At 37.4% G+C, this 11,818-nt stretch overlaps 1 protein-coding gene across 1 annotated transcript in view; it reads right to left on the bottom strand.

Moving 5' to 3' along the window:
• Positions 1–11,818, bottom strand: part of LOC106884413 (WD repeat-containing protein 19) — a 123,731-nt gene that overhangs the window by 71,631 nt on the left and 40,282 nt on the right. The window contains exons 14-17 of the mRNA XM_014935776.2: positions 9,254–9,400; positions 6,090–6,170; positions 5,216–5,282; positions 1,489–1,661 (exon numbers count right to left, since the gene is read on the bottom strand). Of these exons, the coding sequence (XP_014791262.1) occupies positions 1,489–1,661; positions 5,216–5,282; positions 6,090–6,170; positions 9,254–9,400 (468 nt within the window). The remainder of the gene's footprint in view (positions 1–1,488; positions 1,662–5,215; positions 5,283–6,089; positions 6,171–9,253; positions 9,401–11,818) is intronic.

The following is an 11,818-nucleotide window of genomic DNA, read 5'->3' as shown; positions in this document are numbered from 1 at the left end:
ATATATATATATATATATATATATATATATATATATATATACATATATATATATATATATATATATATACAAGTATGTATGTGTATTACATATCTATGCTATGTATGTGTACATGTGTGTTTGGGTATGTACTTCTTGTCCACAACTTCACGTTCATTGTCTTTCTTCTTTTATTTACGTTTTTTATCCATTTATTTGAATTGACTACATATATGTATATACATATATATGTACACACACATATATATATATATGTATATATATATATATATATGTATGTATGTGTGTGTGTGTGTGTGTGTGTGTGTGTGTATATATGTTTATATATATACACACACACATACACATATATACATATATATACAAGTATGGATGTGTGTATTACATATCTATGCTATGTATGTGTGCACGTGTGTTTGGGTTATGTATCTGTCTCTATGTTCGTCCTTATATCATCACCACTTGAGAATCGCTACATTTAATTATGTCGAATAACTTGTTTATTTTCCATTGCTTAATAGTTCAACAAACAGGGATCAGTAAGTACCAGTCTTTGAAAAAAAATAAGCACTAAGGTTGGCAGGGTTGAGTCAATCCCTTCAAGAGAGAGCTTTAACATTGTTGCAGTCTAATAAATGAAATGAGTAAAAGGATACATAAGATTTGTAGTATATAGATTAGTAGAATTTGCGTAGAAAGGTTGGATTTAATTTCGTAAATGTCTCATATTTCTAATTATCCTATTAGTGTTTTTCATCCCCAAATCGCTGTGATGAATATCATAAGCACGAGTAATTTACTGAAACTAATTCAATGCTGTGTATTACCTCATTGTCATTTTCGTCACTTTATGTCAGCTTTCCTTGCTGGTATGGGTTGGACAGGTTGTCACAATCCAAATCAGCTTTTATTTGGAGTGACTGCCCTCTTAAATGGATTGGAGAATCATATCTCACTTAAACATATGATTTTGGTTCAGTTTGTATGGCTAGATGCCCTTAACACCAACCACTTTATAAAGTGTACTGGGTGTATTTTATCATGGCACCAGCACTAGTGAGTTTAACCTGTCCTCGTCAAGACAAGACAAGACTAAAGAGTCCTCTCGACCTTAAGTTTCCTTATCTCATTCTGCAACCACTTCACAGAACCTGTGAGGTTTTCCTGGTCCCCACAAAGCAAAACAGGCCCTCACTGCTCAATACTGTTATCATTCCTTTGGAACAATGAGAATAAAAAAGGTAGAAAAGAAGGTGACTGCAAAAGAACTAGGGTGAGATAGAGAAAAGATGCCTGAGTAAGGAGGTGAGAAACAGAGTAGCTGGAGTGAAAGTATGGAAGAAGAGAAAGAAATAGGAGAGACAACAGTAATGGCAAAAGATTAAAGATAATTTTGCATCTAAGAGTGAAGTCATTCACAACATACACCTCCACAATAAAAATAGTGTTGTAGCTTACAAAAAATACAATAAGATTATAATTTCTTACTTTAGTTTTTGATATTTCTGATAAATCTGTTTTCATCACAAGTGAAAAACATGAGAGTATCATTGTGACTAAACGGCCGCTTTGGTTAAGCAAGGTAATCTGTCCGTTATTAAGAAGTACTGGAATTTGACAAAAAGGAGTTTTACACTGGTAAACAAATTCACAAATGCTACCTGTGAAAAATAAAAATAGAAAGGAAAATTAGTATAGAAAAAAAAATCCAAATATATTCTGTCACTCAAAGAGGAACAATCAGATTTTTCAGACTTAAGAATAATGGCATTAAAATTTTAAAATTTTTTGCTTTTTTTCTGAAAATATTTTTATTGCTTAATCAAGGAGCAGGGCAGTATCCATGACTTTTTTCAGGATATTTGAGACTGGGGGGAGGAAGAGCGGTGTCCTCAACTGGACACCTGGCCTGAATGAACTCTACTAGAGAATGAACTCTACTAGAGGCACTCAAAGACCAGGTAATAGTGTTAAACTGGGCAATGGATTAAGATCATTTGAAAATTGTTGCTCTGGTTCATTAGACCTAAGACATAGAAGTATAAATAAATGCGCCCTTTTAAAGCCTAGCCAGGCTCATGGGCGCGGTTTCCCAGTTTCAATGGCGTATGTGTTCCCCTGCTGGACGGGATGCCAGTCCATCACAGCGTTACTCATTTTTGCCAGCTGAGTGGACTGGAGCAACGTGAAACGAAGTGTTTTGCTCAAGAACACAATGCGTCGCCCAGTTCAGGAATCGAAACCACATTCTTACGATCATGGTGCTGACACCCTAACCACCAAGCCACGTGCCTCCACATAAGACATAGAAGTACCTGATTTAATACTTAGAATCCTAATTTAGTAACTGAGTATGCTAATCTAAGATTTTAGACTAAAATAACATACAGTGCATATTTTGAAAAATTAGAGGAACAATGCGACACATGAAATCTTTCGAGTGAGATCGTTGCCAGTGCCCCTGGACTGGCTCTTGTGCGGGGCCGTTGTAGGATTTTCGAGCGAGATCGTTGCTGGTTCCCCTGGACTGGCTCATGTGCGGGCGACACATGAAATCTTTTTTTTTTTTTTGTGCGGGTGGCACATGAAATGCACCATTTTGAGCGTGGCCGTTGCCAGTACGCCTGACTGGCCTTCGTGCAGGTGACACGTAAAAGCACCCACTACACTCTCTGAGTGGTTGGTGTTAGGAGGGGCATCCAGCTGTAGAAACTCTGCCAAATCAGATTGGAGCCTGGTGTAGCCATCTGGTTTCACCAGTCCTCAGTCAAATCGTCCAACCCATGCTAGCATGGAAAGCGGACATTAAACGACAACGACGATGACGCCTAAGAAACAAATATCAATTTGTACATCCAACTTAACATGGACGTACTGTGAAAATGCCATAAACTGATGTATTCATTTAAAATGCTTACACAGCCTCCTAGCTGTTTGTGACACCATTGATTGATTGGTTTTCCTATATCAGTAATGATAATGACAAAATTTGGCTAAGCATACAATGATTGGGTGTCTGCTGTGAAGTTGCGCAACAGAAATTATGTGATCTAGCAGTCCCACAGCTGATACTAACATCTTTCATCTGTTAATATATTTTGTGCTTTTTAGCACAATATGTCTATAAAAGATACTTTCTCATGATGAATGCCACAGTTTATGGCATTTTCACATTATGTCCATGTTAAGTTGGATGTACAAATTGACATTCATTACAAATAGTGCTGCCATCACTAAATACTAAGGAACATTTAGCTGCTGCATTGGGTAGGCTGGACAATAATGTTAAAGCTCCAGCACTGACTTTTGATGTAAAGAATAGATAATTTGGTAGAATACAAAAACTGTGACAGAAATGTCACATAATTTTTATTGTGCCTAAGAAGTACACTGCTCTTAATAACCTTCAAATGATTTTTAGGATTAGAAAAGCAAAGAGATAAGTGATGGCCTTCATCAAAATAACAGACTGTCAGAAGAATGAAAGATTGCATGTCATGTTTGGTACAAGATTTATAAAGAGAATCATAGTACAGGCGAAAGAGAATTGTAGTATAGATGACAAAAAACAAGGAAGCATCAGAAACAGTGAATTTAATTATGGTCAGATATTCTGAACAGAAGGGTGTGTATTATAATAACAAACTTAAACTTTTAAGATCTTATTTTACTTTTAGTTCAAAGATTTTTTTTTGACACAAACGCACAAAATTTTGACAGCTATATGACACTTGTGAAGACAGATTTTCATTTTTACTTTTATTGTAATTACAACTAAACCCATGCCAGCCTGGAAGACAGATGTTAATTGATGATGATGATGATGATGATGATGATGATGATGATGATGCTGATGCTGATGCTGCCACCACCACCAACAACGATGAACAAAGTTAAAAATCATTCTTCGAATGGTTTCCACATACTGCATCATATCTGAATGTTTGATGACTCAAAACTGTAGAACTCAACTTGACCTATGTAAAGTTGCACAGCTTCCTCTTATACAGCATCAAGCTGTCACACTACTATATCAAGAGAGCCTCTACATGGCTACTCAATCCGCTAGAAATAGCAACCAATTTTTTTTTTTTTTTTTTTTTTACGACTTAAAAAATGTAGATATATTACTAATGTATCCAAGATACATTGTAACTAGAAACAAAAAAGAAAAGTCAGGCCAGTCATAGGTGGAATGCCTTTGGTCACAGGTCCACTAAATTAGAGCTAACTTAGGGCTAAAAACACTAACAAGATGATACACATTAACATTTTATAGCACTGTCTTCATTACATTGTATCAGAGACATCCTTAACTTATTGTAACATAATATCTCATCACTTATTATTAAACTAATTTCTTTTGTACAGTTATTGAGTATCAAAGAGATCACTGTACTGTTACAGGAATCCTTATGATACTGTATAACAGCATTATTATTGTAATGTTGCTCTACACTCTCCATCCTACATAGTATGAAAGAAATGCTATTACACTCTTCATATACTGTAATAAGATGTTGTTGTGGCTTAACCCCCACTAAGTCCTGATTAAGCAGTTCCCATCCTTTCTTTTTAGGGTTACATAGGGCTATATTTACCAATATGTACTTTCCTTGCTTAAGATAGTAAAATATAATTCAAAGGAACTTAGATGCTATTTCTAGCAGACCAAGCAGCCACATAGAATTGTCACAACACACAAAAAGGTTGAGTTGTAAAAGACCAGGATGTTTAATATAAGTGCATTTCTTTGAGATGGATACAATGCATACATCCATCTCTGTCTTCAGTCTTTCATGTCCATATTGCTAATAAGATATTTGGTTTATGTGTTTCAATTAATTTTTTAAATAATCAAAAATTTGATGGTATTTAATAACTCTGTGATGATCAACCTGGTGTTTAAAACAATTATGATTGAAGAGTAAAATTTAAATATGAACACTTTTAAAATTAATGTTTTTTTTTATCATAGAATGAGAATGGCCTCCCAGGTTGGTTGGGATCAAAAGAGTTAAAACAATATTAATATTCATTTTTTTAATACAAATTTTAAAAAGCAGATGATGTGCCATAATAATTTTAATAACTTAATCAATGTACCATGAATCAAAAGTAATTGAAAACTACTGAAAACCACAAGGGCTCCTTCACTGGCTTGGATATCTCAAATATTACAAGAAAAGAAGAAAATTTGACATTAGTCACTCACCATGTAAAGTATTCTTTGCATACACATAAACTGATATTTGGGATTCAGTAAATGTAATAAATAGTCCCTACATAATAAAAACAAAAATAAATGAAATCACTTGTTAACAATATTTTGTCAATTGTCATCAATATTGACATGCAGGAGAAAATTTTATATAATTATTATAAATGAATTAATCACTAAGAATTTCAATAAAAAATATCTACTTGCACAGTACTAGCACTAATTTAAGACGAGAAAGAATTTGAGAGAAAACAGTTATTCCATTCTACCTGATATAATGTCTAATATTTATTTATATATATCTGTAACACAAAAACTACCTGCTTTTATTGACATTTCAAACTGATCATTATTGATGTTCTATAGAGCCTAAGTTATATGTAAAGTGCAGAACACGATGCTATGTTGCCATATTATTATATGAAGTCAGTGGGTTTCCTTTAACTTGAGGGTACATCTTGGCACATCTTCACCACCATCCTCCTTTCTCTTCCAAATGGAATAACCACAAATCTCCCCTACAGCAAGGCACCTGTTCCGGTCCCCCTATCATACTTTAGCATCCCATCACCTGACATAAAGCCACCTCCCTCAATATTATTCCCCTCCCCTTCAGTGAGGTGGGGTCTTGTCTTGTGAGCTACTTGGTAACCTCACTAGTGTTGGTGCCACATGAAAAGCACCCAGTAAAATTGATGGTGTCAAGAAGAACATCCAGCTATAAATTTTGTTATATGACCAGCATGAATTCTGCAAAGGTAAAAAGAAATAAATCTCAAACAAGAAAGAAAGAACTAGCATCCATGCATCCACCAATCCACCCTTCTACACATACATACATACATATACATTACATACAAATTCTTACCTTATGTCGTGGATCTGTTTCCCACAAAACTCCTTGCACATTGGCATCTAACTTTGGCACATCAACAACCTGGTCATTTGCCTACAAAGAAATATCAGATTTATATCTCAATGCACAGCATTTAATATGCAACTGCTCAGAGCAGTTTGAGCATCAGTGTGAGAAATAGGTACACAGTGGTGTTGCCCACATTAAACTAGACTGATATAAAAAGTGAATAGGGTGAATACGCAATGCACTCTCCAAACATTTTTCATCAATCAATCAAATCTTAATGTGCTGCTGACTCAACATATTTTGATGTGTTTCTGTTTGTTATTATATATTGTTATATTGTATAAAATATGTTTGTTATTGTATGTCATTATCTTACATATTAAAACTGAAAATGCCTGTGTGTGTGTGTGTGTGTGTGTGTGTGTGTGTGTGTGTGTGTGTGTGTGTGTGTGTGTGTGTGTGTGTGTGTGTGTGTGTGTGTGTGTATCAGTATCTCCTCATTTTGCACCAAAATGGCTCAACCGATTTTTCTTAAACTTCACACACACATTGCTTATGTGTTTGAGGAGGTTTTAAGCATAAATTGATTTTAAAAAAATGTTCGAGTAAATGGCTGAGGAATAATATTTGGGTGTGGTTGAACGGCGGGCATAATTATTTTTAAACTTCCAAGGGATAACCCATTCTCTCCTTCGTAAATTATTTGGTAAAAATGAAATTGAGTATGCTTATTTCTTAGTATTTGAACTATTTTAGTTATTTTCTCAATTTATCCAGGTAGCACAGGTTCCATCAGATACTATGCTTACTGCGTTTTTTAAACTTTGTCAGGTTGATCCTTTTGTACAAACACTCCTTTACCCACAAGTTCCAACCAACTACACCTGGAACAAGATGTGGAGGAGAAGGAAGACAGGTAAAACTGTTGAAGGGCACAAAGGCATTAAGTTCGATGATTGCCTTGGGCACGTTTATACAGTGCACCCAAATCAGACTGAGTGCTTTCATCTCCATCTTCTTCTACACGAAGTAGCAGGCCCAACTTGCTTTCAGGATTTAAGAACTGTGGATGAAAACGTTTTTACGACATACAAGAAGGCATGTCAACAGCATGGTCTTCTTGAAGATGACAGGCAGTGGCAAGCCTGCTTATCAGAAGCTTGTGTATCCAAATCACCTGGAAGCTTTAGAACACTTTTTGCTGTTATACTGCACAATTGTGCACCCAGTAGTCCCTATTCTTTGTGGCTTCAATTTAGGAATGACCTGTCCAAGAACTTTAGGCGAGCCACTTAGCTTCGATTCCCTATTTTAAACATAGGTTTCACCAATACAATATACAACCTAGCACTGATTGAGATTGAAAACAAGACTTTAACTTTAGGCCGTGATGTAATGACCATTTCGGGCTTCCCCCCGCTGCAGAGCCTACCTCAAATGATCTCCCTTCGAACTAATGCACCCGGGCAATGCCAGGTACGCCTGCTAGTATTATATCAAATATGTTTGTTATTATATGAAGAGAAGTCAAAAATTATACACACTTTTTCCATAACAGATCTTTATTATTGTCACATTGCTTTCTGTGCATGCATGCTTATAGTTGGTACTGTTGTGGTCATGTGATCAAAGTTTGAGCTTGATTGCACAATTTTTCTTTCTGGCTTTACACTGTAAGCATGGCCGCTCCACTAGCAATGAGCACCAAAAAAGAACATAGAGCAGTGATCCAATTTCTCTCGTCAAAAGGTGTGTCAGGTGTTGAAATTCATCGGAGGCTTTTATCACAATACAAGGACACTGCACTACCACATAGAAGTGTATATGAGTGGATTGAGAAGTTTAAAAGTGCCCAGACAATTGTGACCCACGAAGAAGGAGCAGGACACCTGTCAACCTCTACCACTGATGAGAAGATTCAGCAAGCTCGAGAGATGGTAATGGTGAACCAATTCACCATTACCATCTCTCGGATCACTGTTCTTTGTTCTTCTTTGGTGCACATTGCTAGTGGAGCAGCCACGTTTACATTGTAAAGCCAGAAAGTAAAATGGTGTGATCAGGCTCAAACTTCAATCACATGATCACAATAGTACCAACTATAAGCATGCATTCACAGAAAGCAGTGTGACAATAATAAAGATATGTTATGGTGAAAGTGCACATAATTTTTGACTTTCCCTCAAATATTGTCACTCTCCATACCTACTTCAATAATTTGATATCATAAAATTTCGGCTTCTGATAAAATATATACATTCAACTTTAAGGATAGAATACTTTTATATTGTAAGCACAAATAATCACCAATCTATATCTATGTGTAGTGTATGAGTGTGAAAGCTGTCTTTGGTAATCACATGCAAATATGAGAAATTTGTGCAAGATCTCTAAATTACCGTGTGGAAGGAATATAAATCAAATTGTTTATTTTACTATTACTGTATTTGTCAATCCCCAAGTGATATAAGACAAAGCATACCTTGGAAGGATTTGAACTAAGAATATAAAGAGATCTAAATACAAGGTATTTAGTTTGGCACACAGCCATTTTTACCATTCCAATTCCATTTAATTTGGTTGGTAATTAAATAAATACATAAAATGAAATTATCATGTAATCTCATTAACAAAAATCTTCACTGTTATTTCGAATGAACTATTGATTATTTTTATACGAAACCAGTTGAAATTCCCTATTATGGAAGCCTTAATTATAAACTGGAGAATACAATGTACACACACCACAAGAGGCATAAATGCATATACGCATAAGGCTATACAAACAAGCTATGTATACAATGACACAAATAAACGCATACAAAAATGCAAATACACACTCACACACACGCATACATGCTCTCATACACACATACACTCACACTCACACACACAAACACTTTCGCACACACAGCACACTTTCACATACAGCAAACTCACACACTCACACACACACACACACACACACACACACACACACAAAGTACACTTTCACACACAATACTCTCACACATACACTCACACACACATACACACACACACATACACACACACGCACACACGCACACATACACACACACACACTACAAATTTTTTAAATACATAAAAAATTTTATTCTAACTATTATTTGGCACGGATTTAGCAAAGTTCAGCAAAAATAACTCACCGGATTATAAACAAATCCATCAAATTTGTCATCAATAAAAATGAGATTTCCCATAGAATGAGGGAAGACCTTGAGAATGCCACAAGTATGTTTATATTCATTAACAAACTTCCAGTCATCCATGTAAAAATACTGCAGCAATCCAGACTATATGAAACCAAAAATAAAAATTAACAAATTCATATGAGTCATACATTAAAAGACAAAGATTATGATTTATAGAGGCATAGTGTATCTAGGACTACATTATAATTATCTAGTATATCTTCTTTGCATTTTAGAATGCCATGCTTGAGAAGACCTATCAAGTCAAGTGAGATTATTAGTCGTGGCTGATGCCAGTGTTGCATAACTGGCACATTAAAAGTACCCTTCAAATATTGGGCAATATGCTGTGCTTGGAGCTGAGTGAAATTGTAGTCAATGGCTGATGCCAGTGCTATCTGACTGGCACCCATGCTGGTGGCACGTAAAAAGCACTGTTCGAGTGTTGGGCCTCGTGGAGGCAGTAACAGGCAACCAAGACCTTTGGCGATATACTGTGCTTGTGTAGACCTGTCAAGCCAAGTAAGACCATAGGCGTGGCTGATGCCAGTGTCAGGTCAATGGCACCCAAGCTGGTGACATGTAAAAAACACCCACTACACTCTTGGAGTAGTTGGTGTTGGGAAGGGCATCCAGCTGTAGAAACCTTGCCAAATCAGATCGGAACTTGGTGCAGCTCTCCAGCCTAGCAGTTTTCAGTCAAACCGTCCAACCCATGCCAGCATGGGAAACGGACGTTAAAGGATGATGATTGTGAGTTAAAGGATTGGCTGCTATTTCTAGCATGTTGAGCAACCATGTATAGGCTCGTTCAATGATTTGTTTTTAGCCCACAGTCAGCCCTGTCTGTTAACACAGACCAATGATCGAAGATGTTTCAGCCATGGTCATTCCGTTTCTCTTTTTTTTTTTTTAGAGACATAATGCATCTATCTCCAACTGTTTACTCCCCATTCACACCCCTATGAAAGCATCCAGTCTCTCTCATCCCCGCCCATGATCTATTGACCATATCCTCCCTTATGCCCACCTTCCTGTACCTTGAGAGTTTGCTCTAGCAACCAATCACTACCTTCCTTTTATCTCCTTTGTCCATGTATCTCCCCTATAGGAAGACACCTGTGCTTGTCCCTGGACCATACTTTAGCCTTTCAACACCCGGCATAAAGCCACCCACCTCCACCTTCCACTCCCAAATACTTCTATTAGTAGTGGGAGCTTCTTCATGATTCATTTTCCTTTTCTATTTTGTCTTGAAAATTACATGGCTACCTCACTCATGTTGGTAGCAGAAAAATGTACCCAGTACACACTGTAAAATAGCTGGCATTTAGAAGAACATCCAGGCATAGAAACCATGCCAAAAATGACATTGCAGCTTGACATGACATTGTAGCTCACTGGTTTCTGCCAAACAGTTCAGCCCAGGCCAGCATGGAAAACAGACATTAAATGATGATGATGATGATGATGATACACAGACATATATCTATTTATATATATAGCTCTTGTGCCAGTGGGACGTAAAAAGCACCATTTGAACGTGATCGGTGCCAGTGTCGCCTTGCCGGCACATGTGCCAGTGGCACGTGAAAAACAACATTCGAGCATGGCTATTGCCAGTGCCACCAGACTGGCTTCTGTGCAGGTAGCATGTAAAAAACATCTTTTCAGCATGATCATTGCCAGAAAAGCCTGACTGGCCCTCATGCCAGTGGCACATAAAAGCACCCACTACACTCTCGAAGTGGTTGGCATTAGGAAGGGCATCCAGCTGTAGAAACTTTGCCAGATCAGATTGGAGTCTGGTGCAGCCTTCTGGCTCACCAGTCCTCAAACCGTCCAACCCATGCCAGCATGGAAAGTGGACGTTAAACGATGATGATGATGATCGCTCAGAGTAAAAGGCAGACTGTATGACGCATGTGTATGAACAGCCATGCTACATGGCAGTGAAACATGGGCTGTGACTGCTGAGGAAGACCTGTTGGGGCAAGTGAAATTGAAATCGTAATTGAACCAAATTCAATGACTGGCACTTTTGACAGTGGAGCACTAACAGGACCGTCCGAGCATGATCATTGCCAGAGCAGCTGTCTGGCTTCCATGCCGGTGGCATGTAAATAGCACCATTTGAGCGGGATCGTTACCAGCGTCACCTTACTAGCACTTGTGCCAGTGGCACATGAAAAAACATTCAAGCGAGGTCGTTGCTAGTGCCGCTGGACGAGCTCCTGTGCAGATGGCACGTAAAAAACACCATTTTGAGCATGGCCTTTGCCAGTACTGCGTGACTAGCCCTCGTGCCAGTGGCACGTAAAAGCACCCACTACACTCTCAGAGTGGTTGGTGTTAGGAAGGGCATCCAGTTGTAGAAACTCTGCCAGATCAGATTGGAGCATGGTGCAGCCATCTCATTCGCCAGTCCTCAGTCAAATGGTCCAACCCATGCTAGCATGGAAAACGGGTGTTAAACGATGGTGATGATGATATATATATATATATATATATATATATATA

The sequence above is a fragment of the Octopus bimaculoides genome, chromosome 1 (assembly GCF_001194135.2).
Source record: "Octopus bimaculoides isolate UCB-OBI-ISO-001 chromosome 1, ASM119413v2, whole genome shotgun sequence".
Lineage (NCBI taxonomy): Eukaryota > Metazoa > Mollusca > Cephalopoda > Octopoda > Octopodidae > Octopus > Octopus bimaculoides.
Note: the sequence above shows the minus strand (reverse complement) of the source record. Positions and strands in the feature narration are given on the sequence as shown.